The 26,047-nt window shown below is 49.8% G+C and overlaps 1 protein-coding gene across 1 annotated transcript; it reads left to right on the top strand.

The window, feature by feature from the left end:
* The first annotated feature begins 1,578 nt into the window (after positions 1 to 1,578).
* Positions 1,579 to 13,065, top strand: Serpine1 (serpin family E member 1). The gene is made up of 9 exons (XM_059249257.1): positions 1,579 to 1,722; positions 2,733 to 3,028; positions 4,564 to 4,797; positions 6,618 to 6,812; positions 7,543 to 7,741; positions 9,614 to 9,714; positions 9,820 to 9,906; positions 11,077 to 11,160; positions 11,409 to 13,065. The coding sequence occupies exons 2-9, from the start codon at positions 2,734 to 2,736 to the stop codon at positions 11,444 to 11,446; spliced, it is 1,233 nt and encodes a 410-aa protein (XP_059105240.1). The 5' UTR covers positions 1,579 to 1,722; position 2,733; the 3' UTR covers positions 11,447 to 13,065.
* Positions 13,066 to 26,047: the final 12,982 nt, after the last annotated feature.

Raw genomic sequence — 26,047 nt, 5'->3', positions numbered from 1 at the left:
TTCACCTAACATGCGACAAGTCCCAGGTTCGAGCCCCAGTACTGCATAAACTGGGTGTGGTGAGGCACACCTGTAGTCTCAAAAATTGGGAGGTGGAGGCAGGAGGATCAGAATTCCAGGCTATCCTCAGCTATACAATGAATTTGAGGCTAACCTGGGCTGCATGAGCCTGAGATTGTCAAAAAAAAAAAAAAAAAAAAAAAAGACTGCTCAGTCATACCTCCTCCCTAGGACCCCAATGGTTTAAGAACAGAGCACCACTACGATATATATTCTGTTTCTTTCTATCCCTGGTCCTGTGGCTCCAGCCCGCCAATGTCTACACCCAGAGAAGAAAGCTTCAAAGAATTCTCTGGGGTCTGGAGAGATGGCTCAGCCCTTAAGAGCACACACTGTTCTTGTAGGGGCCCTAAGTTCCGCTCCCAACGCCCACAATGAACAGCACACAACCAGCAACTCCAGGTCCAGGGAATCTGACACCCCCCAGCATTCACATGCACATACCCACAAATGGACACACGCATACACAGATAATTAAAATTTAAGAATAAAGCCGGATGTGGTGGCACCCATCTTTAATGTCAGCAGAAGCAGACTGATTCGCTGTGAACTGGGAGCCAGCCAGAGCTCCAGATTAAGTTCCAGGCCGGCCAGGGCTACATAATGAGACTCTGTCTCGATAGATAAATAAACAAACAAATGATAAAAATAAAATCTTTAGAAAACACTACCTCTTTTTCCCTCAGTCGTCTTAGGCTGCTCCAAGGAGCTAAATTTCCACATTGCCCCTTGACAAGGCTTTTTGTGCCAACCCCTGTTCCCATTCGCGGTAAACCCTGGTCCAATCCAGCCACCAGCTCCCCACCCAGTACACCTCAAAGCCCAGCCACAGGAGGCTATTGACAGAGAGAGCAAGAGAGCCCTCAGGGTACCCAGGAGAGCCTGGCCCCACGTGGGGAGTCGGCCCTGCCTCACGGCAGGCCTGGAAGGCACATGGAGAGAAGAGAAAGGACCTGAAGTTCTCCGTTGGGCTCAAGTCCAAGAGGAACCAGAACCCAGACAATCACAGGGCACATTTCATGCCCTCTGGCCACTGGGCAGAAACTCAAGGGAAGGTCAGGCCGACTTTTCCTGGAGGTAGGCCCAGGGTGCACACGGGGCAGACGGCACTACAAGGTCCATAGCTCCTCTGTGATGGGTTTCTTCAAAGGAAAAGGGGCCGACTCGAGTTTCTGCAAGCTGAGACCCAGGAGTCCCAAACACCAGGCATCCTAAGCTCGGTGGTACCACCAGGGGTCGAGACGAGAGACCAGCCGAAGGCAAACGGACAGGGATGTTCCAATTAAGGCACCCAGGGTTTGCTCAATTATCCCTCATGCCCTCTCACACACGTACACACACACATGTCCCAGCAAGTCCTTGGGAGGGAGGGAGGGACGGACGGGGGAGGGGAAGGGCGGGCGGGCAGCCCAGACATTTCCAGAGTTGGAAAGTGGGTGGGGCTGGAGCATGAGTTCATCTATTTCCTGCCACATCTGGTATAAAGGGAGCCTGAAGCCACAAGACAGAGCACAGCTGGACCAGGCTGCTGCAGAGCCCGGAGAGCACCGTGAAGGAAGAACCCCGCACACCCGCCTCCCGCAGGACACAGCCAACCGCAGCTGAGCAACAGCCAACAAGCAAGACGAAGAGCCAATCACAAGGCACCTTTGAAAGCTCCAGGTAGGAGAGAGGCAAGCTCGCTCCCTCACCTAAGGCTTCGTTACGGAAGAGAACTTCCCTTCCCAGAAGTCTCTGTCCATCACCCGCATTCTCCCTCCGTGTTTTTCCACCGTTCTGGAACTCTGCTGCCTTTAGTCCACCCTGGCCCAACCAGGATCACAGGCGGTCGAGAAAGATGGTCCAATCCCACTTCTAACCCCGGATCCCAGAAGCAAAGACACTGTTTCTCAGACCCTCTCCAGCAAACCTCCCCCCTTTCTTAATTCAGCAAAGAAACTTTAGTTAAAAAAAAAACAAAACAAAAGAATCAAACCAAAACTTTACAAACTGCATTTGTGTGTGTGTGTGTGTGTGTGTGTGTGCGCGCGTGCGTGCACAGTCGTGTGTCATAGTTCAAGTGTGGAAATCAGAGGACAACTTTCAGTCAGCTCTCTCTCTACCATGTGGGTCCCAGGAATAGAACTCTGGGTCATGTCTGGTGGCGAATGCCTTCGCCCACTGGGCCATTCTACGAGCCCCAGAGAATTTTTTTTTTCATACTGCTAACTTGAGCAGTAGTTTGGGGAACTGTGGTAAGGGAGTTATTACAACTGGAATAATTGTCATTGTCCAAACGTCTCTCAACCCCACAGAGGGGGAGAGAGAGATACATGGGGTGTTTTTCTAAGATTTCCATGGGTAGAAAATCAGTTAGCACCTATGGGCAGTAATGTATATCTATAACCCCAGCACCTGGGAGAATTGAAACAGGACCCTGAGTTCAAGAGCAGCCTGGGTAACATAACAAGACACAGTCTGGAAAAAAAATTAAAAGAATTGGTTGAAGGCAGAAGGGGATGAGCTCATCATCCAATTGCATTATGGGATCTTAATGAATGTGAATTTACCGGACTTGATCTCTTACAGGCTAGAGACAAACACAGAGAGCCTAGTCCATGACTGAGGCACCATGTCCCGCTCCGGGCAGTCTTTCAGAAACATCTTATCAGATTCTCTTCCATTTATCCTAGGATGCAGATAACTTCAGCGCTAGCGTGCCTCGCCCTGGGCCTGGCTCTGGTCTTTGGGAGAGGATCTGCTTTACATCCTCGAGAGTCCCACACAGCCCATCAGGCCACCGACTTCGGGGTCAAAGTGTTCAAGTATGTGGTCCAGGCCTCCAAGGACCGGAACGTGGTTTTCTCTCCCTACGGGGTGTCCTCGGTACTGGCCATGCTGCAGCTGACCACAGCAGGGAAAACCCAGCAGCAGATCCAAGACGCTATGGGATTCAAAGTCAATGGTGAGAGACGGGGGAGAGTGGGAGGTGAAGAGGGTCAGGAGGTTCTCTCAGACCAGAGGAAGCTGGCTCCAGCATGGCCAAGTCCAGTCATGTCCAACTGCAGCCCCGGGACCACCCATTTTCTCTCTAGCTTCTGGGTCGGACGGCCTTGACTTGGCTGTGGTGTACCAGCCAGTAGATACAGAATATACAAACTGTGTGCTTACATCCCCTTGGCCCTGGGGATATAGCTCACCTAGCATGCACACCGCCCCAGGGTCCATCCCCAACACCAAATCAAACTGGAGGTGGTGGTGTCCACCTGTAACCACATTACTTGGAAAGTGGAGCCAGAAGGATCAGGAGTTCAGGCCCATACTTGGCTATGTATTGAGTTTAGCAACAGCCTGGATTACATGAGACCTTTAAAAACAAACAAACAAACAAAAAACCTGTGACCTTAACGCTTGTAAACCTCTGTTTTATTATCTATAAAGTGAGGGGGACAACTGAAAAAATGCCTACCACACGGGGCTGAGTAAATATGTAAGAGGATTATGAACACGAATTACTTAATAACACCATTATTATACAAACAGCCTAGCTAGGTACAGTGGTACATACCTGTAGTCCCAGCCCTTGGGAGGCTGAGGGAGGAGGATTATGAGTTTGAGGCCAGCCTGGGCTACACGTAGCAAGCTCCAGTTCAGGCTGGGATAGAGAGGGAGATCTTGTCACAAAACCAAACAGAAGAGCCAAGCAAGCAGGCTGGCTCATGCCTGTCATCCCAGCACTGGCAAGGCCCTTAGGAAGACTGTCGCAAGGGTAAGAGGTGGGGGGAGGGGTGGAAGCAAGCTAATCCTTATAATTTAAGAGCTGAGAAGAATATGCTAATGTAAAGAAAAAGAAAACAGGAGTTGAGACCTTTTGCGAAAGGATGCTCAAAAAGGTTGCATTGAGAGCTGAGTACAGTCCCAGTGTAGAGGAGACAAAGGCAGGGGGATTTCTGTTAGCTTCCAAGACATCTAGGACCATATAGCGAGGGGCAAACCAGTCTATACAGTCTGGTTACAGTGTGAGACCCCCCTCTGAGAGGGCTCGGGAGAGGAGAACAAAGGAGCAGAGACAGCATGGTGTCAAACACCTTTAGTCCCGGGACTCCAGAGGCAGAGGCAGGCCGTTCTCTGTGAGTTCAAGGCCAGAGGTGCCGGGTGAGACCTGGTCTCAAAAAAATGAACAAGGAAAGAAGGAGAGAGAGAGAGAGAGAGAGAGAGAGAGAGAGAGAGAGAGAGAGAGAAAGGAAGCAAGGAAGGAAGGAAGGAAGGAAGGAAGAAAGAAAGAAAGAAAGAAAGAAAGAAAGAAAGAAAGAAAGAAAGAAAGAAAGAAAGAGAATAGGGAGGAAATGGAGGGAGGATGAGAAAGAAGAAGAGAGAAAGAAAAAAGTTACAGTTTGGAAAGAGACTTCCCTCCATGGACCCCATCCATCTGGGTGAGGCAAGGCCCTCCTTGGGAAACCTGGTCCGGATGAAAGCCCTGGGCTCAACGTGAGCCTAACGGACCCTGTCCTGGTACCTCCGCAGAGAAGAACACGGCCCCCGCTCTCCGCCGGCTGTCCAAGGAGCTCATGGGGCCCTGGAACAAGAACGAGATCACCACCGCGGACGCCATCTTCGTCCAGCGGGACCTGGAGCTGGTCCAGGGCTTCATGCCCCACTTCTTCAAGCTCTTCCGGACCACGGTGAAGCAGGTGGACTTCTCAGAGGTGGAGAGAGCCAGATTCATCATCAATGACTGGGTGGAGAGGCACACCAAAGGTAAGGGGGTGGGGAAGGCAGGCCAGTCCCGAGGGCGCACGTAAGGGAGGGAATTCGGGGTCAAATGCGCCCATCCTCAGCTCTCCCTTCTGCTTCGTCTTTGTGGAGAAAAGGCAAATGCTTCCAGAACCAGCGTATAATAGTTAATGTCTGTCCTTTTCCTTTCCTCCTGTGGTGCTGAGGATGGGAGCCAGGGCCTCATGCATGCTGGGTGATCGCTCTGCTGCTGAGCCACACCCCAGCCCCTCACCGGGGAATTCTAGGCACATGCTCTACCACTGAGCCACACCCCAGGCCCTCACTGGGGGATTCTAGGCAGGTGCTCTACCACTGAGCCACACCCCAGACCCTCACTGGGGGATTCTAGGCAGGTGCTCTACCACTGAGCCACACCCCAGGCCCTCACTGGGGGATTCTAGACAGGTGCTCTACCACTGAGCCACACCCCAGCCCCTCACCGGGGAATTCTAGGCAGGTGCTCTACCACTGAGACACACCCCAGCCCCTCACCGGGGAATTCTAGGCACATGCTCTACCACTGAGCTAAAACCCAAAACCGTATTTGCCTTGTTTAGGCTTTTGCATAAGAGCACTCGGAGCTGGGTATAATGGCTCATCCCTGTAGGAAGATGTTGAGTTTGGGGTTAGAGTGAACTACATAGCAAGATCCTGTCCAAAAAACAAACAAATCAAAACCAAAACTCTAGGGAGAGAAAGAAAACTAACCAGTTCAAGCCGAGTGCAGTACAGTATACAGTATACCTATAATCCTAGCTACTCTACTACCTCCAAATAACAACAACCAAAACCCACTAGGACCAGCAAGATGGCTCCACCGGCAAAGACTCTTGCTGTGGAGCCTGGCAACCTGAATTTGATTCCTGGAAGCCACAGAGAAATGTGGAAGGAAAGAACCAACTCTGCATAAGTCACCCCCTGACCTCCACTTGGCATGCACGCACCCACACACACCTCCTACTCCCCCCCTACACACAATAATAATAATAATAATAATAATAATAATAATAATAATAATAATAATATTTTTTAAAACAAATGAACGAAAGCAACACCAACATCAAAGACATCACTGTCAATAAGAGCAGCAGTAACTATGACACGGGTGTGCACAGGCCTCCAAGACTGTTAGTTTAAGGACCAAAAGAAGAGGTGTCGTGAGGGAAGGCAGGAGCGTCTAATTCTGATGCTGACCTGGATCCCAGAGCCAAGAAAAATGTGATGAAGCCAGGGACGTGGCTCATGCTTATTACCCCAGCTCTTGAGAAGCTGAGGCAGGAGGATTACCATGAATTCAAGGCCAACCTAGGCTTTGGAGTGAGTTCTGGACTAGGCTGTACTATAAAGAGGGGGGGAAAAAAGGGAAGAAAGAAAGAAGGAAGGGAAGGAAAGGAATAGGAGAGGGAGAGAATATTGAGCTGGAAGACATCCTGAGACTTAAAACAAATCGATCCATTTGACCCCCACGAGCTCTTTGTATTCCTTCAATGTATATCCATTTGGGAACAGAAGGGAAGCATCTAAAAAGATGCTTAAAAACCGTCTTCTTTTTTTAAAAAAAAAAATTTATTTATTTATTTATTTATTTATTTATTTATTTATTTATTATGCATACAGTGTTGTGTCTGCATGTTTGCCTACAGGCCAGTAGAGGGCGCCAGATCTCATTACAGATGGTTGTGAGCCACCATGTGGTTGCTGGGAATTGAACCCAGGTTCTCTGGAGGAACAGCCAGTGCCCTTAAGCGCTGAGCCATCTCTCCAGCCCCAATCTTACATCTTGACCGCCTCTTTTCCCCTAGGTATGATCAGCGACTTGCTTGCCAAAGGGGCTGTGGACCATCTGACGCGTCTGGTGCTGGTGAACGCCCTCTACTTCAACGGCCAGTGGAAGACCCCCTTCTCAGCGTCCAGCACCCACCACCGCCTCTTCCACAAGTCTGATGGCAGCACCGTCTCTGTGCCCATGATGGCTCAGACCAACAAGTTCAACTACAGTGAGTCCAAGATCCCCCGTCCTCACATCTCACAACTGCAGGCCCTGGGCAGCACCCAGTGTCCCTCTCAGAGTGAGGAAGAGGGCAGAGGAGGTGGACACACCCAAGTGATGGCAATGACTTCCCAACAGGAGATACTGAGATAGTTCGAGAAGGGGGAAAAAATATCAGTTTTTTTGATGCTAGATGAAGCTGAAATGGAGATAGTCTCCCGGACCCACATCTGCCCTGCTGTTAAGCCATCTCTCCTCCTAAGGGGTTTCTAGTGTGGTTACCTGGGGCCAACAAGCCCGGCGAGGGGGGGAGCTGGGGGAAGTTGGGGTTTAGAGGATGAGGATGGGGATAATGAGTGGCTGGGGTCAGACAGAAAACAGTGAAGATCAAGGGGAGCAGATAGACAGGAAGGGTGCGGTTGGTTACAGCTTAGGGAGAATGCTCATCCAGCATCAGTAAAGCCCTGGGTTCCATGCTCATCTCATAAGCCAGGTGTGGTCGAGAGCAAGTTCAAGGCCATCCTCGGCTATATCGCTAGTTAAAAAAAAAAAAAAGGAAAGGAAAGGAAAACACTTGAACGGGAGGGATGTAGAATGGTTAAAGGATCTCCAAAGCTAGAACAGAGGAGAGCTTGGCCTTCTAGAGGGAGAGAAGACAGGAGAAGCAGGAGGAAATCTAGGAAGGACTCCATGTGAGCTGGAGCCACTTCTAAGGTGCCATCGTGGTTTCTTCCCAGCTGAATTCACCACTCCTGATGGCCACTACTATGACATCCTGGAACTGCCCTACCACGGCGAAACTCTCAGCATGTTCATAGCGGCGCCCTACCAGAAGGAAGTGCCCCTGTCCGCCCTCACCAGCATCTTGGATGCTGAGCTCATCCGACAATGGAAAGGGAACATGACCAGACTGCCCCGTCTCCTCATCCTGCCTAAGTAAGCCATCCCGCTTGCCAACACCCTAATCCCGACACCCACCAGCTCTCCTAAAGCCACTGTCCCCATGTGGAGTTTCCCAGAAGGGACATGTGGGGGAGGCTGATGAGAAACCTTCTAGCCTGGGTTTGATTATGGTTTCTTATTTCATCATCATGCCTGGAGAAAGTTTCTACTGTTGGAGAGGAGACAGGTTTTTATAAAATCCATCCCCACATAGACCATGCACCAAATACCCACCCAGCAAGAGTCAGCCAAAGTGGAGCATAGTGGCGCAAGCCTGCAGCCCCAACGCTTGAGAGGTTGAGGCAGGACAGTGAGTTCAAGACCAGCCTTGGCTATGGGGACAAGACTGCTGAGGATATAGTTTAGTTTGTAGAGTGCTCACCTACCCTGCGTGAAGCCCCAGGTTAGACCCCAATACCGCATAGACCAGGCATGGAGGCACAAATTTGTAATCCTAACACTTGAAAGGCTAGCGTGGAGCGATAAGGCCAACCTGGGCTAGATGCAGCAAGACCCTATCTCATAAAGGGGGAGGGGTGCAGGGAAAGGGGTGGAGACACAGCTCAGGTGGCTGGGTGCACACGTACAAAGCCCTCAGTTCCATCCCCAGCACCCCATAAACCAGGCTGGTGGTGCACACCTGTCATCCCAGCACGAGGGGTGTGGAAGCAGGAGGACCAGGGGTTCAAGGTCATCCTCACTCTGTTCCTGGATTACATGAGACCCCATCTTAAAAGAAAAATTATAATAATAATAATAAGACCCACCAAAAGAGGAGCTAGAGAAATCAGTATGTAGGAGCTTCTAAATCATTCGACATCCATTTGTAAATGTCTCCTGCTCCCACCCCACCCCCTCCCTCACCTACTAACACTGAAAGGCATCAATCCCAAGACTGGGCAGAGGAGTGGCCACAGCTTCTGAGTAAGACTCCCCCTACTCCCCTCAAAAAAAAAAAAAAGAAGAAGAAAACAGATTTTTTTTTTCTTTTTTCTTTTCCCCTAATCCTTCTGCAGAATTGAAAGGGGTGGAGAGGGCTGGGACTGGGCAATTCCAGAATTACAGGGAAGCTCCCAGCCCAGGCTTCCCCTAAACTCCCAGATGCTCTAATGTCAGGCTTGGAGAAAGAGAGGAATAGAGTTGCTTTAGCTACTTAAGTCTACTGTTTTCCTCCTTCATCAAGATGGAGATAATGAGTCATGCCCTGGTGGGAAGCAGAGGGCCCCCCCAAGGTCTCACTGTGTGAGGCGCTCAGAAACAGCTTGCAGACCACAGTTATCTCCAGCCCCCTGGCAGGAGAATGCGAACCTGTTCCTCTCCTGCGGTCAAACGGAATACAATTATGTCAAACTGCTGTCTTATTTGGGGAAAGCCATTGGTCACGGGTTCGAGGGGGTGGCAAGACTGAACAATGTTTCATTAATGTTAGAAGTTTCTGGCAAGGAGGAAAAAAAAAGGCCAGACCCCCTAGCCAAATGAGATTTCAAAGACTTCTAATCCCATACTAGGGAGGAGGAGGCAGGAGGATCAGAAGTTCAAGGTCAGGGCTAGGGAAGTAGTTGAGTTGGTGGAATGCTTGCCCAAGTTGTTTGGAGCCCCGGGTTCAAACCTCAGCGCTACATAAATCAGGCATGGTGGTGCACACCTGTAAATCCTAGCACTCAGGGGGTAGAAGCAGGGAGATCTGGAGTTCAAGATCATCTTTGGCTACACAGTGAGTTTGGGGCCAGCCTGGGCTACATGAGATCCTGTGTCAAGCAAACACAGGATCTACTCTCTCCCACCGCCCTAGAGGACACCTGGTAGGTCCTGGGAGTAGCAGCGTTTGACGGGCGAACTAACCCTGTTCCCTGCTCCTGCTCGCAGGTTCTCTCTGGAGACTGAGGTGGACCTCAGAGGGCCCCTGGAGAGTTTGGGCATGACGGACATGTTTAGCCCAGTCCAGGCCGACTTCACAAGTCTTTCCGGTGAGATATAAACCCTCTCACTTCATTGCTTGCGAGGGTCAGGGTCCCCCGGGGAGGATAGAGCGGTGGCTAACCCGTCCCCCCTCCCCTCCCGCTCTGTTTCAGACCAAGAGCAGCTCTCTGTAGCTCAGGCACTGCAGAAAGTCAAGATCGAGGTGAACGAGAGCGGCACTGTGGCGTCATCCTCCACAGGTGAGTGGGGCTCTGCCTGTGTCAGCCTGCCACCTGGGGGGGGTGGGCAGTCACCCTGCAGGGAGGGAACCCAGAGCAAGCCCAGTCACCACCCTCCCCCAAACCTGTTCCTCCGTGTGGAAAATGGCTCCACTTCCCCCTGGGACCCTGCTGCCTCGTCTATGGCTCCCGAGGTCCCAGGATGCGGCCAGGACCCCAAAGGAAAACCTGAAGGAAGTGAATTTAAAACATTTGCTAGGCAGCGAGCCCTGAATACATTTGTGAATGATAGAGCTTAACCAAATCCTACAGGAAACCAGGGCTCAGAGAAAGTCTTGAAATTTAAGGGCAATGGTCAGAGAACAAAGAAACTACCCAAAGCCAGATAGTGTGGTGCATGCCTTGGAAGGCTGAGGCAGAAGGATGTAAGTTCAAAGAAGCAAGACCCTGTCCTGAAAACCAAGGACAGGGATTGTAGCCTGATGGTAGAGCACCTGCCTAGAATCCCCCAGTGAGGAGCTGGGGTGTGGCTCAGTGGTTGAGCACCTGCCTAGAATCCCCCAGTGATGGGCTGGGGGTGTGTCTCAGTGGTAGAGCACCTGCCTAGAATCCCCCAGTGAGGGGCTGGGGTGTGGCTCAGTGGTTGAGCACCTGCCTAGAATCCCCCAGTGATGGGCTGGGGGTGTGTCTCAGTGGTAGAGCCCCTGCCTAGAATCCCCCAGTGAGGGGCTGGGGTGTGTCTCAGTGGTAGAGCACCTGCCTAGAATCCCCCAGTGATGAGCTGGGGTGTGGCTCAGTGGTAGAGCACCTGCCTAGAATCCCCCAGTGAGGGGCTGGGGTGTGGCTCAGTGGTGAGAACTTGCCTAGAATCCCCCAGTGAGGGGCTGGGGTGTGGCTCAGTGGTAGAGCACCTGCCTAGAATCCCCCAGTGAGGGGCTGGGGGTGTGGCTCAGTGGGAGAGCATCTGCCTAGAATCCCCCAGTGAGGAGCTGGGGTGTGTGGCTCAGCTGTAGCGCTCTTGCTCTAGCATGCCTGAGGCTCTGGGTTCCATACCCACGACTAGTTTCTTTTAAACCACCTGAAAATCACTTCCCAGTGCTGACACCAGATAGACTAGTGTCGCTGCATCTCTTGGGACTATACTAGTGACAACATCCCCCTCACCCTAACACGGTGTCCCTTCTCTTCCAGCCATTCTAGTCTCAGCCCGCATGGCTCCTCAGGAGGTGGTTATGGACCGGCCCTTCCTCTTTGTGGTTCGGCACAATCCGACAGGTGAGCAGAACCCCCTAACATTCTCCTCTCTTCCTGCTATTTCTCAAAAATCATTATATACCTGCCCACCATGTAGATATCCCTTGAGCCTTTAGGGACTCAGCCAAGATTCTGGAACTCGGTTCCATTCCGTTCCAGCACCCTGAGATAGCCCACACAGTGCCAGGACCCCTGTCCTAACTTGGTCACATGGCAGCTGTGACTCACCTCCTTAGTTTCTCACCTGGCATGATTCTTCCCTCCCCCAGAGACAATCCTCTTCATGGGCCAATTGATGGAGCCTTGACAGCGGGAAGAGAAGCCTTCACTTGGGACAAAACTGGAGACGTTTATAAGCAGAAACTCTGAAGAAAAGAATTATTTTAAGTACTCTTTCTGGAGAACAAGGAGGCATTTCCTTTTCACTCCCACACTGGTAAATCTTTCCAACCGGCCTCCCAGACCTCGGACTCTCGAAGGGGAAAGAGTCGAACTCCCTCACTGGGAGTTGGACTCCCCTGTTCCACAAAGGTCTGTGATCCAGACCACAGACCTCACAGAATCTTCATCTGCTCATCTTTCTAACGTTCAGCCTTTGGACCTGGGTCCCACCAACGCCCCAGTGGGGTGGGGCCACAAGGCTTCCCCTCGGCATGCTTGGGCAAAAGTCATTTGTGTTCCAGTCCCGCTGTGGCCACCTCTTGCCCCTGTCTGCCATGGCTGGGGTGGGTGGCCATGGGCTAAAGGAAGAAGCGCTGCCTTTCTCTCAAGGCGCACTGCGGAACCGACCACCTTGCCCAGCTCCCAGGGCCAGCAGATGGACGGATCAAGTGTTTGCCCAGGACTGAGCCCTCTCCCAGCTCCCTGTGTGCCCTCCCCGACACAGCATGCATAGGTTATTTCAGAGTGTAGGTGACTTGTTTACATAGCTTTTTTCAACCCACAAACTCTTTCCCTTTTGGGAACAGTGAAAAGAAAGGTCAGATGTGTGTATGCCTGGCTCTTCATCCCCCCAACCTCCCAGAGGGGTGCAGGGGAGAGGCCAGGGGTGTGCGTGAATATTTATCACATTCTTCCTCTTGTATGCTTGTTGGAGAGAAAAAGCACTGTTAAGGAAAAAGCATTTTATTTAAACCATGGCACATGGTGTCCTAGTTGGGGTCTGTATTCCTGTATCTCAGGGGTGCGACACTCCACAAGCCTGCCCCTCCGGGTGGCCCCAGTGATGGGGGTTCACACTGCCGCCTAGTGGCAGCCTAACACACCCTTACCCCAATACTCGCCCCCCACCCCCACCCCCGTGGCTTTTTTTCCTTAGGGACCTTGCCAAGGTGATGCTTGACAGCCCACGTTAAAGGAAGAAGAAGAAGAAAAAAAAAAAAAAGATTGGGTGGAAGAGAGAGATTTGAGGGAGGGCAAAGTGGTTTCACATTTTCCCAATACATTCAGGAACAGAATGGCAAAAGGGGCTGTGTGACCTAACAGGACAGAACTTTCTCCAATTACCGGGTGACTCAGAGCCGCACTGGTGACTCACTTCAATGTGTCATTTCCGGCTGCTGTATGTGAGCAGTGGACACGTGGGGGGTGGAGGGGGAGGGGTGAAAGAGACAGCCAGCTCCCCGGTCAACCACCTTAGTTAGATAATCATTTTTGAAAGCCTCCTCAGCTGGGGGTATGATCAGAAAACCAATTTACTGAAAAATTGCACAAGAAGGTAACGTGAATGTAATCTCATAGCAGGGCCACTCTGCATCCATTATGCCTCCACCGGAAAAAAACAACTCCGTCTTTGTGTTTTCTTTCCTCTCTCTCTTCCTCTCCCTCTCTCTTTCTTTTTCCTTTTTTCATTATGCACTGGACAGCCACACACTGTACCCACAGGGGCCCCAAATGTGGGGTCGAATGTTCTTGAATGTTGTTGGTAAATGCTTTTTTTTTTTTTCACTTTTGATATATAAACAGGTGAATATGTTTTTAAAAACAGTAAAAATAAATGATATGCAAATAAAATTGCCTGCTTTTTGCCTTCTACGTTTTACTCAACACAAGGCATCAAAACCGTCCTGGGGATCGGTAAAATGCTTGCCACGCAAGACTGATGATCTGAGTTTAAACCCTGGATCCCACATGATGGAAGGAGAGAACAGAAACGTCCTCTGACCTCCACACACAGGACACGGCCCGTGCACCCACACTCACACACTCAGATAATGAGAATGAAACAGAGTTGAGGGACAGCCGACATGGCTCAAATGGTAAAAACAGTTGCTGACAAGCCCAAAGACCTGAGTTCAATTCCCAGAACCCACAGGGCAGAAGAACCGACTCTTACTTTTTTTTTTTTTTTTTGGTTTTTTGAGACAGGGTTTCTCTGTGTAGCTTTGCGCCTTTCCTGGAACTCACTTGGTAGCCCAGGCTGGCCTCGAACTCACAGAGATCTGCCTGGCTCTGCCTCCCGAGTTCTGGGATTAAAGGCGTGCGCCACCACCGCTGGGCCCGACTCTTCTTACAAGTTATCCTCTGACTTTGACACACCCATGCTGAGCACATACTTAGGTGCTCACACCCACACCCATAAAATAAATGTAAATAAAAATAAGCCATGACTGAGCACAAGCCAGTGCTCTAGCGCTTGGGAGGCAGAGGCAGGAAGAATCTCCAGTTCTAGGCTAGCTCAGCCTCGGGTATAAACTGGAATCGATAACTATAGCAAGAACGAAAAAGAAGCCATAACTGACCTCCGGTGGTAGGGACTTTGGTGAAGCGCACACCCTGTGGGAAAATCCATGAGACGGTCACCACAGCTCTGTGTCCCACCTCAAGGACACGTTGTACAGGGTCTGATTCTCCCCCAGGGGAAATCATCCTTAAAACAGGGAAAGGGAAGGCTGGGGACAAGGCTCAGCTGATGCTTGCCCAGCCTGGACAAAGCTCTGGGTTTGATCCTTGGAACTCCATCAAAGCAAGCATGGTGACACACGCCTGTAGTTCCAGTGCCTGGGAGGTGGAGGCAGGAGGATTCAGAAATTCAAGATCGTTTTGGGCCATGTAGTGAATTTGTAGCCAAACTGGGCTGTGTGAGACCTTGTCTCCAGAAAAACAAAAGGAGGAAAAAAGAAGAGAGAGAGGGTGGGGGGTGGGGAGAAGGAAAGGTAAGCTGGGCAGTGGTGGCGCACAACACAGCACTTGGGAAGCAGAGGCAGGCAGATCTCTGTGAGTTCAAAACCAGCCTGATCTACAAGTTTCAGGCCAGCCAGGGTTACATGGACAGACAAACCCTGGCGAGAAGGGGGTGGGGGTGGGGGCTGATTAATTGAAAGAGGAAGGAGAAGGGGAGGGAAAAACAGGGTGGGGCGTGCCTGTAACCCCAGCACTTGTTGATGGTTCGAAGCTGGATACCAGAACGAGCTTCACAGTGAGATTGTGTCTCCGAAGCTGGAGGGCCAGGCTTGGCGGTGCACACCTGTAAGTCCAGCATCTGGGAGGTAGAGGCAGGAAGATCAAGAGTTCAAAGTCATTCTCTGCTACATAGTGAGTTCAAGGTCAGCCTGGGGTATGTGAAAACAAGGAGGGAGAGGAGGGGGTGGGGAGAAAGGGAGACAGAGATCCAGATCTGCCAAACACTTCCCACCCACACCCAAGCGCCTAATCTCTGTCGGTCTCTGGACTCTTGAATCTATTCCTCTATCGTTTCCTTCCATCACGAACTCCCCCCCCCACACACCTCTACCCCTGCTCGCCATTCCTCCAGCCCCAGATTTTCCTTCTGGGATGGCCCAGCAAAGCCAGCCAGTGGGATCACTTTCAACATGGCCCCTGTTAGACTTTCCAGGCCTATAACAATGCTTGTCTTCATGTGTCTAGGAACCAGGGCTCTTTTGTTACGTACATACTCTCCATAGCCACTTTTAAAGATTCTCTCTCTCTCTCTCTCTCTCTCTCTTGTTCTACCTCCAGTTTGGGGCTTGGGGGCTTATTCATTTCTGGTGTGTGTGTGTGTGTGTGTGTGTGTGTGTGTGTGCGCGTGCGCGCTTGTCTTGTGCAGGGCTGGGATTGGCAAGAGTTCTCTAGGCTGGCTAGAACTGACCGGTGAGGGGCTGGGGACTTGGCTCAGTGGTAGGATGCTTACAGAGCGTGGGTGAGGCCCCGGGCTCAGTCTCCAGCACACAACAGAAACTTGACAGAATTAAAAGGACAAAGGGCTTAGCTTAACCTCGAGATTCAAACCAGATAGTTCAAGACTGAGATTGTGGGCCAAACTTCAGCTGAAGGCAGGCACCATGGCTCAGTGGATAGAGGCATTCGCTGCCGAGCATGAGGATGCGAGTTCCATTCCCAGGGCTGATACGGTGTGGTGGAGAGAAAACTGAAGACTGATGGATGTCAATCGTCTGCTGACCTTCATATGTCAACCATGGCACGTGCATCTCTCTACTCATGAACACACACACACACACACACACACACACACACACACGAAAAGGAAATAAGTGTAAAAGAAGAAAGAAAACAACCCTCATCTGACAATAGTTTCCATCCTCCTGCCTCACTCTCTTGTACAAGTCCCCTTTGGGTGCAGGGGTGGGTAGCTAGGGTCATGAAGACAGCAGTCTAAGAAGTCAAGGACACGGGGACCCAGATACAATCTCCTTATGTCCCCAAAAATGTGAGCAGTTCTAGGCCTCGGGGTGAAGGCTGAATAGTGACCCATTTATAATAAGAGATTTTCTTTTAAAAACTTACAAGGAACTCTACATCGGAAAAAAAAAAAAAAAAAGCTCAAAAAAGCAGGACTCGTGAGCCCTAATTCTCCAACAGACAGTTCAAAAATGGCCTCACATGCTGAGAAGGCTCCAGAGAAAAGGATTCTTCAAAAGGTCCCCTCACTGCAGCGGAGTCCAGCACGGCGCTGCCCCACTTAACAGCTTCTCTGCTATTCTCAGAGGCAGCCAAGATAAAGACGGTGAGGGACCTGGGCGACCTCACAGCGTGCGGCCTGCCCGGCCTCTTTGACTTCTGCCTGCCCTGCTTTCCTCGGCCTCCCAAAGTTTTTCTTCTTTTCTCTCTTTCTTTAGAGATGAAAAACTAAGATCTGTCCCCAGCCACCACGCCCAGTTTTTTTAATTTATTTTTTTTATCAATATTACACAGGGGGATTGTTTATCTGCCCACGGACAGGCAATGAACACAAATGTGGGAAACCCTCCGTGATAAAAATATTCTATAAAGACCACATCTGCTAAGGAGACGTGACCTGTTTTCCAAACTTTTTCCTTTTCTTCTTCTTCTTTTTTTTTTTTTTTTTAAACAGGATACCATTAAATGGCCTTGGCTATCCCTGATCTCACAATCCTCGTGCCTCACGCTACTGAGTGCAGGGATTGTGTGACACATTGCCAAATAATAACCATGGGATTTCAGTTGTGTTTGTTTGTTTTGAGACAGGGTCTCACTATGTAGACCAGGCTAGCCTGGAACTCTTAGCAATCCATCTGCTTCTGCTTCTCAAGTGCTGGAATTAAAGGACTCACTAATCTTAAGAATGTTTTGTTTGAGCCGGGTGGTGGTGGCTCACGCCTTTAATCCCAGCACTCGGGAGGCAGAGCCAGGCGGATCTCTGTGAGTTCGAGGCCAGCCTGGGCTACCAAGTGAGTTCCAGGAAAAGGCGCAAAGCTACACAGAGAAACCCTGTCTCGAAAAACAAACAAACAAACAAACAAACAAACAAGAATGCTTTGTTTGTTTTGTTTTAAGACTGGGTCTTGATATGTAGCCCAGGCTAGCCCCAGCATCCTGAGTGCTGGAATGACGGGCATGTAACATCACACGGGGCTCAGGGAAATCTTCTTTTTAATTAGTATTTTTAGATTTATTCATTTATTTTTATTTTATTAGTATGGCTGTTTTGTCTGCATGTATGTCTGTGCACATTTATTTACTGTGTGGGTGTACATGTGTGCACAGACATACATGTGCTTCTGAGGAGGCAGAAAAAAGCATTTGGTTTTCTGAAACTGGAGTTGTTAGTCATAGATGACTATGAGCTGCCATGTGGGTGCTGGGACTTGAACCCAGGTCCTCTGGAAAAGCACTCAGTGCTCTTAACCACTGAGCCACCTCTCCAGCCCTTAAACCATTTTTTTTTTATTTTATTTTATTTTTTTTTGGTTTTTCGAGACAGGGTTTCTCTGTGTAGCTTTGCACCTGTCCTGGGACTCACTTGGTAGCCCAGGCTGGCCTCGAACTCACAGAGATCCGCCTGGCTCTGCCTCCCGAGTGCTGGGATTAAAGGCGTGCGCCACCACCGCCCGGCTTAAACCATTTTTAAAGTGGTCCACCAAGTAAGTCTCATTATAGTAACAGTGGCAAACATTTATGTAGCAATGAGGAAACCTGAGACAGCGTCCTCGAGAGGACTCAGCAGGTAAAGGCTGTTGTCTCCAAAATGAGCTGAGTTCAATGCTCAGAACCCCGGAGGGAGGAGGGAATGTACCCCTGCAGGTTGTCCTCTGTCCTCCACACCCATGGCACATGCTCACCCACACAATAAGTAAATAAATGTTAAAAAAAAAAAAGTTTCAAAGAAGTATGTATTAACTTAAAAAAGAAAGAAAGAAAGAAAGAAAGAAAGAAAGAAAGAAAGAAAGAAAGAAAAACAGATTAAGAAACTGGATGGTTCTATCAGCAGTATTTTTGAGACAGTGTCTTGTTATATAGCCCAGGATGGCTTCAATCGCCTGGGCTTAACAACTTGCTAAGTCGCTAGGACTATGGACAGTAACTAATGCACCCTAATTCCTGCTAATATTATCATAGCTACCTAACAGCACGACAGAGGACAATATCTGTACTTCTGTCACTATATGTATTGACTCTTTGTGGCATTTATGAATGAGAATAAGTCTCTCCAGACACCAAAAGTGCTTAGAAGAGCCATGAGACAGCCCAGTGAGATGGCTCAGTTGGTAGAAGTACTTGCTGCCAAGCCTGGGGAACTAAGTTCGATTCCTGGGTCCCACATAACAGAAGGAGAGACCGGATTCCTGAAAGTTGTCCTCTGATCTCCACATACATGACATGGTATGTGCATCCCCTCCCCCCCCCCACACCGCAATCAGTCATCATTGTGTTGTTTGAGCGCTCGCGTGTGTGTGTGTGTGTGTGTGTGTGTGTGTGTGTGTGTGTGAGTGTAAGAGCTTATACACAGCCAGGCAAACCATTTTGGCCTCATGTTCCCGTCTCCAGCGCCTGAATTCACATACGCCACTCTTTAGCCTAAACAGAAGCTTCCTGGGTGAGGCGTGTGTGTCATCGCGCGTGTCCGTCCCCCCCCCCCTCCCACCAGATGTCACATTGACTCTAATGGAATGCTCTTTTCTGGATGGAAACAGCTGTGTCTTCAAACAAAATCGTGCCAAAATTTTGAACTCTGTTGTTTAGCTTAGAGTCACTTAAAAGACAAACCCGGGGCTGGGAACGTGGTTCAGCTGGCAGAGTGCTTTCCCTCCTGTGCACGACGCCCTGAGTTCTAGCCCCAGAACGCCACAAAACCGGACACAGCGGCGCAGGCCTGTATCCCAGCACTCCTGTAACCGAGGCAGGAGGATCAGAAGTTGTAGGTCACGTTTGGCTCCGTGGCAAGTTTGAGGCCAGCCTTTGATACGTGAGACCCCCATCTCCACCAACGAGGTGTGTGGGGAAAGTATTAGCGGTTCACTGAGACGGCTCAGCGGGCAAAGGCGCTTGCCACCAAGGCTGACAACCTGAGTTCCATCCCCAGGACCCATATTGATATGGAAAGAACCAACTTGGGCAAGGGTCCTCTGACCTCTACATGTGCGCCATGGCGCGTACACACAGACACAGACACAGACACAGACACAGACACACACACACACACACACACACACACACACACACACACACGTCTTGTTTTATTGTTCTGGTTTCTAGGGTTGTTTTGTTTTAGGAGAATAGGCCTCACTGCTTAGCCAGGGATGGCCTCGAACTTGTCATTCACCTGTCTCAGCCTCTCAAATAAGAGGATGACAGGTGTGTGCCAGCATGCCCAGGTAGGATTGAATAAGCTGTAAAGAGTAGAGAATCGTGATGATCATGGTTCTGGAGGCTGGGAAGGCCAGAAGCACAGGGCTGGCATCCATTCAGCTTCTGCCGGGGGCCTGGCGCTGCTTCCCGTTGGGGGGGGGGGGAGGAGAGGGCAAATGGCTGTGTGTGCAGAGGAGAGAAAACGGGGAGGGTGGATTCCATTTATAACAACGCACTTTCAATGACTAATCCAGCTCAAAGGAGCGAGGAAGTCATCATCATTCCCCTTAATGGCTGTGTTAGTTACTTTTGTGTTGTTGTGAGAAAAAAAAAAACTCACAAAAGCAGCTCCAAGCAGAGTTTGCTGCGGCTCACAGTCTGAGGGTACAGTTCCCTCAGTCCCTCACGGTGGGGAGGGGATGACAGCAGTGTGGGGGGGCAGGGGGTGAGGCAGCAGGCCACATCGCATCTGAAGTCAGGAAGCAGAGAGATGCTGTGCTCGGCTCACTGTCTCTGTTTTATTTAGTCTGGAGTCCCAGTGGATGGGATGACGTCACCCACATTCAGGGTGGGTTTTCCCGGCTCAGTTAAACTCCCTGGAGATGCTGCACGGTAACACCAAAAGCTATGTCTGTCTCCTAGGAAATTCTCAATCCAGGCAGGCTGACAAGGAAGATTAGCCATCACAGAGTTAGTTTGACTCATGATTTCAGGGGGACACAGTCCATCACCCCGGGAGACACAACAGAATGGCTCCATCTAGGGCAGTGGGGGCATGATGCCGTGGTTCCTCACATGGTAAGAGATCAGGAAACGGAGAGCTAGATGGGAACAAGGGGTGGGTATCACCTTCAAAGACCAGTGACGGACTTCCGTCAGCCACGCCCCGTGTTAGTTACTTTTCTCACTGCTGTGATAGAATACACTGACAGAGACAATTCCAAGAGGAAAGGGTTTGCTGTAGTTCACAGTTCAAGGGTCACAGTCCACCACTAGGCAGGTGGAGTGGGAAGCAGCTGGTCACATGACACCCACAACCAGGAACGGAGTGATGAATGTTGGTGCTCAGCTCCCTTCTCTACTCCGGTACAGGGTCCCCCTAGGGAATGGTGCCACCCACAGTGGAAGGATCTCTCCACTTTATGAGATGAAGATAACCCCCACCCTGGGGGAACTCTAGACTGTGTCAAGTTGTCAATTAATGTTAACCATCACACACACACACACACACACACACACACACACACACACACACACGCTTCCTAACAGGCTCCACAGCTTGGGGACAGGGTGCTTTAAATACGGCCTTGTAGGAGGCATTTCAGCTTCAAACCATAACTATCCCCTAACCATCTCTCTCTCTCTCTCTCTCTCTCTCTCTCTCTCTCTCTCTCTCTCTCTCTCTCTCTCTCTCTCATGACTATGGGTGTTTTGTCTGTCTGTCTGTCTGTGTACCACATGTATGTCTGGTGTCTGCTAAGTGCAGAAGAGAGCATCAGATCCCCTGGAACTGGAGTTACAGATGTTTGTGAAGCACCACGTAGTGTTGGGAATCAAATCTGGGTCCTCTGCAGGAACAATGAGTTCTTAACCACTGAGCCATCTCTCCAGCCCCAGCCCTAATCTCACATCTTACAGGCCCCGCTTCCCAATGTTGTCACACTGAGACCCACACTTAATCTATCTCAAAACTCATCCATGTGGGTCACAACTAGGGGTAGTCAGAAAACACCATTCTGGGGCTGGAAACGGGGCTCAGCCTGCTGAGGCAAGAGCTTGCTGGGCAGAGGTGCGGACTTGACCCCACAGACTCTGTGTAAAGCTGGGTGCAGCAGTATTCATCTGTCATCCCGGTGCTGGGGAGGCAGAGACAGGCCGGCCCTGGAGCTCACCGGCCGGCCAGTTAGTGAGCTCCAGGTTCAAGGGGACCCTGTCTCCAAAATGGAGGTGAGGAATCAAATGAAGACACTTGCCAACAAGCCTGATGACCGGAGTTCAATCCCCGAGACCCACACGATGGAAGAAGAGGACAGATTCCTGAGAGTTGTCCTCTGACCTCCACATGTGAAAAACATGTGCACAGGCACGTGTGAGCATGCACACACACACACACACACAAATGTAATAAACATGAGTAAACAAGATGGAGATCAATTGGGGAAGACACCAGATATCCATCTTTGTCCTCCACATGCACATACACACGTGTACATGCAGACAACTCACATGCACACACCCGTATAAACATGTACACAGATGGCACATGTGCACATAAGCACATGCGTGTGTGTACACGCACACACATATACAGAAACAAACAGCTCTCTTCCGGGTGATGGGGAGAAATGAAAATGCACGTGACAGCATCCCACAGGAGCCGGAGACCCAGCTGAATCGATGAGGCTGAGTCATAAGCAGTCAGCGGAGAACTCACAGCGAGGAAATTTACCAGGCAGTGCTTTGTGACATGAACAGAAACCAGCTCTGACTAACTGAAGCCCAGCAGGGGGAACGGGACAGCAGGGGAACGGAGTCACGTATGAAGAACAACGCCCCCCATACACCTGTGCTCCCCTACCCCAGCCATCCTCGCTGAACGCGGGATACCTCATCAGCACCACCACACCGCTGTCTGAGGGATTTTACTCTCTGACGGTCTTGAGAGTCCAATCTATCCTACATTGCCTCACCCACTCCTAGACCAAAGTCCACGCGGTCGGGTGCATGAACGCGCAGAGCTGGACACAAAGGGTCATGTGAGCAGGGTGTGGTGGCATGTACCTGTAATCCCAGTGCTCGAGAGACTAAGAGAGCCAGGACAGCCCTGGCTGTGGAGTCACTTGGAAGCTAGTCTTGGGGTGGCTTCTTAAGACCCTGTCTCAAAAAAAAATTTTTTTTAATTGTAAATGATGTCAAATGGGGGCGGGGGGTATGCTCAGGTGGTAGGGTGCTTGCCTAGCAGGCATGAAGGCCTGGGTCCCATCTCCAGCACAGCATTAACCAGGTGGAGTCGGGCATGGTGGCGCACGCCTTTAATCCCAGGACTCAAGAGGTAGAAGCGGGCAGATCTCTGAGTTCGAGGCCAGCCTGGTCCACAGATCGAGGTCCAGGACAGACAGCACTACACAGAGAAACACTGTCTAGAAAAGCAAACAAACAAAAAGCAAAACAGATGTGGCGGCTCCTGCCGGCAATCCCAGCCCTGGGGAAGTAGGGGCAGGAGGATCCTAAGTTCAAGACCATGCTCAACTACATAACAAGCTCGAGATAAGCCTGGGCTACTTGAGACCCCATTTCAAAAAAATAAAAATAAAGATGATGTCATCCGAGGACTCTGATGACATCTGGGACAGTGGCACCCCTCCAAGCTGTCTTCTGCTGTCTCCATCTGTACAAACGGAGTCACACACACCCCTCTAGCTCATCTTTGATTCTTCTCCCTTCTTTACCTCATAGATCATTTATCAACTTCGGCTGATTAGCTCATCACAGTCAACTCTGATTGTCTTCCTCCATTTCCTCCTTGTGCCTCGATAACCCACCTCCTTTGTGATCTCCTGGCCCTCCATCAATGCTTTCCAATTATCCCACACATTGCTATGTGACTAACACTCTAACCACGGAGCCGGCTCACAGCTTCTCACCACTATTTTCATTAGGTGGCTCACCAACTCCAATAGCCGTAATCACTCCCAACTGCCCACTGCATCAAACCCTAACACCTCCCCAGGCACCAGCAGTAAGGAACCCTCTTGTGTGGTCTCAACTTCCATTACTCACAAACAATTAAGCAACCCAGTCCATCACCTTTCTGTCATTCCGGACGAATGACAGGCAAAATGCTTCTTTGTTTGCTTGTTTCTAAGATGTACTGTGTTTCTGTGTCTGTGTGGATGTGCGGGCGCCCAAAGGACGTAAAAAGCGAGCTGCAGAATCCTAGGAGCTGTGGTTACAGGCGGGACTGGGAGCCACCTTACATGGTGCTGGGAATCAAACTCAGGTCCTCTCTATGCTCTCTAGCTCTAGCTGCTCTATTTCTCTTCCTTCTCCTCCTCCTCCTCCTCCTCCTCCTCCTCCTCCTCCTCCTCCTCCTCCTCCTCCTCCTCCCTCTTCTCCCTGTTTGTTTTGTTATCTTGTTATTTGTTTTGCTTTGGATACAAAACCTCACGTAACCCAAAGCTGACCTTGAACTCACCGTATAGCATCTAAATACTTGGAATTCCTGAACCTCCTGCCTCTGTCTCTCAAGTGCTGGGATTACAAGTGTGTGCTGCTACAGCTGTTTATACTAGTTACATTCTCATCAGCCAAGCAGCGTACTGAGCTACATGCCTGGCGCAGGAGGGGAACAGGTAATAGGGCTGTCACCTCCCATGATCCCCTTCAGGATCTTGCTGCTCTCCCATCTTCCAGGTGGAAAGACAAGATAGGCAAACCACCCAGGAACCATGGCCAGCTTCCACACCTAGCAAGCCGGGTCGGGAACACCTACCTTCCAGACAATTCTCTTGTGAATCGCCTCTTTTCCGCAGTTAGGCAAAGTGCGATGAGGAATTCTAGGATTTCTCAGCTTTCCAGGGAGTGTAGGGGCTCGCATCTCTGGAGCTTCCAAACTTAGCAGCCTGTTGGCTGGTTCTCCGCTCCTCTTTCTTTTTAATGTTTATTTGTGCGTGCGTGTTCGTGTGCCTCTGTGTGTGTGTGTGTTTGTGTGTGTGAGAGAGAGACAGTCAGAGACAGAGACAGAGACAGAGAGTATGCACTTGCTATAATATGATTGGAGGTCAGAGAACAACTCATGGGAACTGTATGTGAGAATCATGTGTGTCCATACTACTCCAGAGAGCGGAGGAGAAGGAGAGAGAAAGAGTACACACTATGAGTTTATTACTATTTATTCTTCCACTATGTGGGTGGGAATCAAACTCAAGTTATCAGGCTTGGCAGCAGAGGTACTTTTATTCATTAAAACTGTCTTTTTTTTTTTTTTTTTTTTTGGTTTTTCGAGACAGGGTTTCTCTGTGTAGCTTTGGAGCCTGTCCTGGAACTCACTCTGTACACCAGGCTGGCCTTGAACTCACAGAGATCCACCGGCCTCTGCCTCCCGAGTGCTGGGATTAAAGGCGTGCGCCACCACCGCCCGGCTAAACTGTCTTTTTTTTTTTTTTTTAAAGACCTTTTTATTTATTTATTTTATGCACGTGCCTGCAGACATCTTTACCCACTGAGCCATCTTGCCAATCCTTCATTTTTGAAAACTCTTTTATTTATTTTTATGTGTATACGTGTGTATGCTCCTGCATGAGTCTATGTGCACCATGTACCTACGTGGTGCCTGAAGAGGCCAGAGCCTGTCAGATCCTGTAGAGCTGGAGTTAAAGTGGTGGTGAACCACCCAGTGTGGGTGCTGGGACCCGAACCTGGATCTTCTCAAATAGCAGTCAGCACTCTGAACCACAGAGCCATTCTCCAGCCCAACCCTTTGTTTTTTTGTTTTTGTTCTGGGTTTTTTTTTTTTTTTTTAAATAAAGAGATGGCGGGGGCTGGAGAGATGGTTCTGCAGTTAAGAGCACTGGCAGCTCTTCCAGAGGTCATAGGGTCGATTCCCAGCATGGCAGCTCTCAACTGTCCGTGACTCCAGTTCCAGAGGATCCAACACCCTCACACAGACATACATGCAGGCAAAAACACCAATGCACATAAAATAAAAATAAATAAATTATTAAAAAAAAAATAAAGACAGGGCGAGTTGAATGGCTCACCTATAGCTGGGCGGTGGTGGCGCACGCCTTGAGCCCAGCACTCGGGAGGCAGAGCCAGGCGGATCTCTGTGAGTTCAAGGCCAGCCTGGTCTACAGAGTTCCAGGAAAGGCAACAAAACTAAACAAAGAAAACCTGTCTTGAAAAACCAAAACCATCTCTGATCTGGAAGAAATAAAGGAAATGTATTAAAAAAAAAAAAAAAAGAAAAGAAAAAAGAAAAACCAAAACCAAAAAAAGTTAAAGACAGATTCCATTCCACGGGAATTGGGTTCTCTTCCAACCGATCCAGGATATTACATCCATACCGAAGAACAAGAAACGGTGAAAACATGTAAGGCTTTACCAGCAATTTCTTGATGAACAAACAGAAATAATAACAGCATGTGTTGCAGCCGACGATCAAGAAACAAAGCTGCCACTGGGCATGATGTTAGGGTGGCATGTAGCATGGTACACGCCTTTAATCCCAGTACTTGTGTAGCAGAGGCAGGGGATCTCTGTGAGTTCGAGACCAGCCTGCTCTACATAGCAAGTTCCACGCTAGCCAGGGGTACATAATGAGATTCTGTCTAAAAATTACAATAAGTGATAATAATAAAGCACAGGGCTGGAGAGAAGGCTTTGCTGTCGAGAGCATTTATAGAGAACCCGAGTTCAGTTCCCAGCACCCACATCAGGAAGCTCCAGGGCATCTCAAGCCTCTTCTTGCCTCCAAGAGTACCCATACTCACAAGAGCATACCCACATACATACATAGACAGATACACACACACACACACACACACACACACACACAATTTAAAAATAAAAACAATTAAAAAAAATACAGTTGTTTCTTGCCCCCAACCTTATTCAGTTAAGGTCTTTGTAGTTTCAGTTCCCTAAAGTCAACTGTAACCCAAAAATATTAAATGGCAAATACCCAGAAGTAAACAATCCACAAGCTTCCTATTTATTTTTATTATATATATATGTATATATAGTTTGTTTGTTTTGTTTTTTTTTCAAGACAGGGTTTCTCTGTGTAGTTTTTTGATGCCTGCCCTGGATTTTGCTCTGTAGACCAGGCTGGCCTCGAACTCACAGAGATCCGCCTCCC

The sequence above is a fragment of the Peromyscus eremicus genome, chromosome 23, assembly GCF_949786415.1.
Source record: "Peromyscus eremicus chromosome 23, PerEre_H2_v1, whole genome shotgun sequence".
Classification (NCBI taxonomy): Eukaryota; Metazoa; Chordata; class Mammalia; order Rodentia; family Cricetidae; genus Peromyscus; species Peromyscus eremicus.
The sequence above is the reverse complement of the archived record's forward strand: the minus strand, read 5'-3'. Positions and strand labels throughout refer to the sequence as shown.

Bases quoted from the DNA above. Each gene is read 5' to 3' on its own strand.
- Serpine1 (XM_059249257.1), top strand. From the start codon at position 2,734: ATGCAGATAACTTCAGCGCTAGCGTGCCTCGCCCTGGGCCTGGCTCTG. The intron at 6,813-7,542 runs GTGAGTCCAAGA...GTTTCTTCCCAG, and splicing joins GACCAACAAGTTCAACTACA to CTGAATTCACCACTCCTGAT. The intron at 9,715-9,819 runs GTGAGATATAAA...GCTCTGTTTCAG, and splicing joins CGACTTCACAAGTCTTTCCG to ACCAAGAGCAGCTCTCTGTA.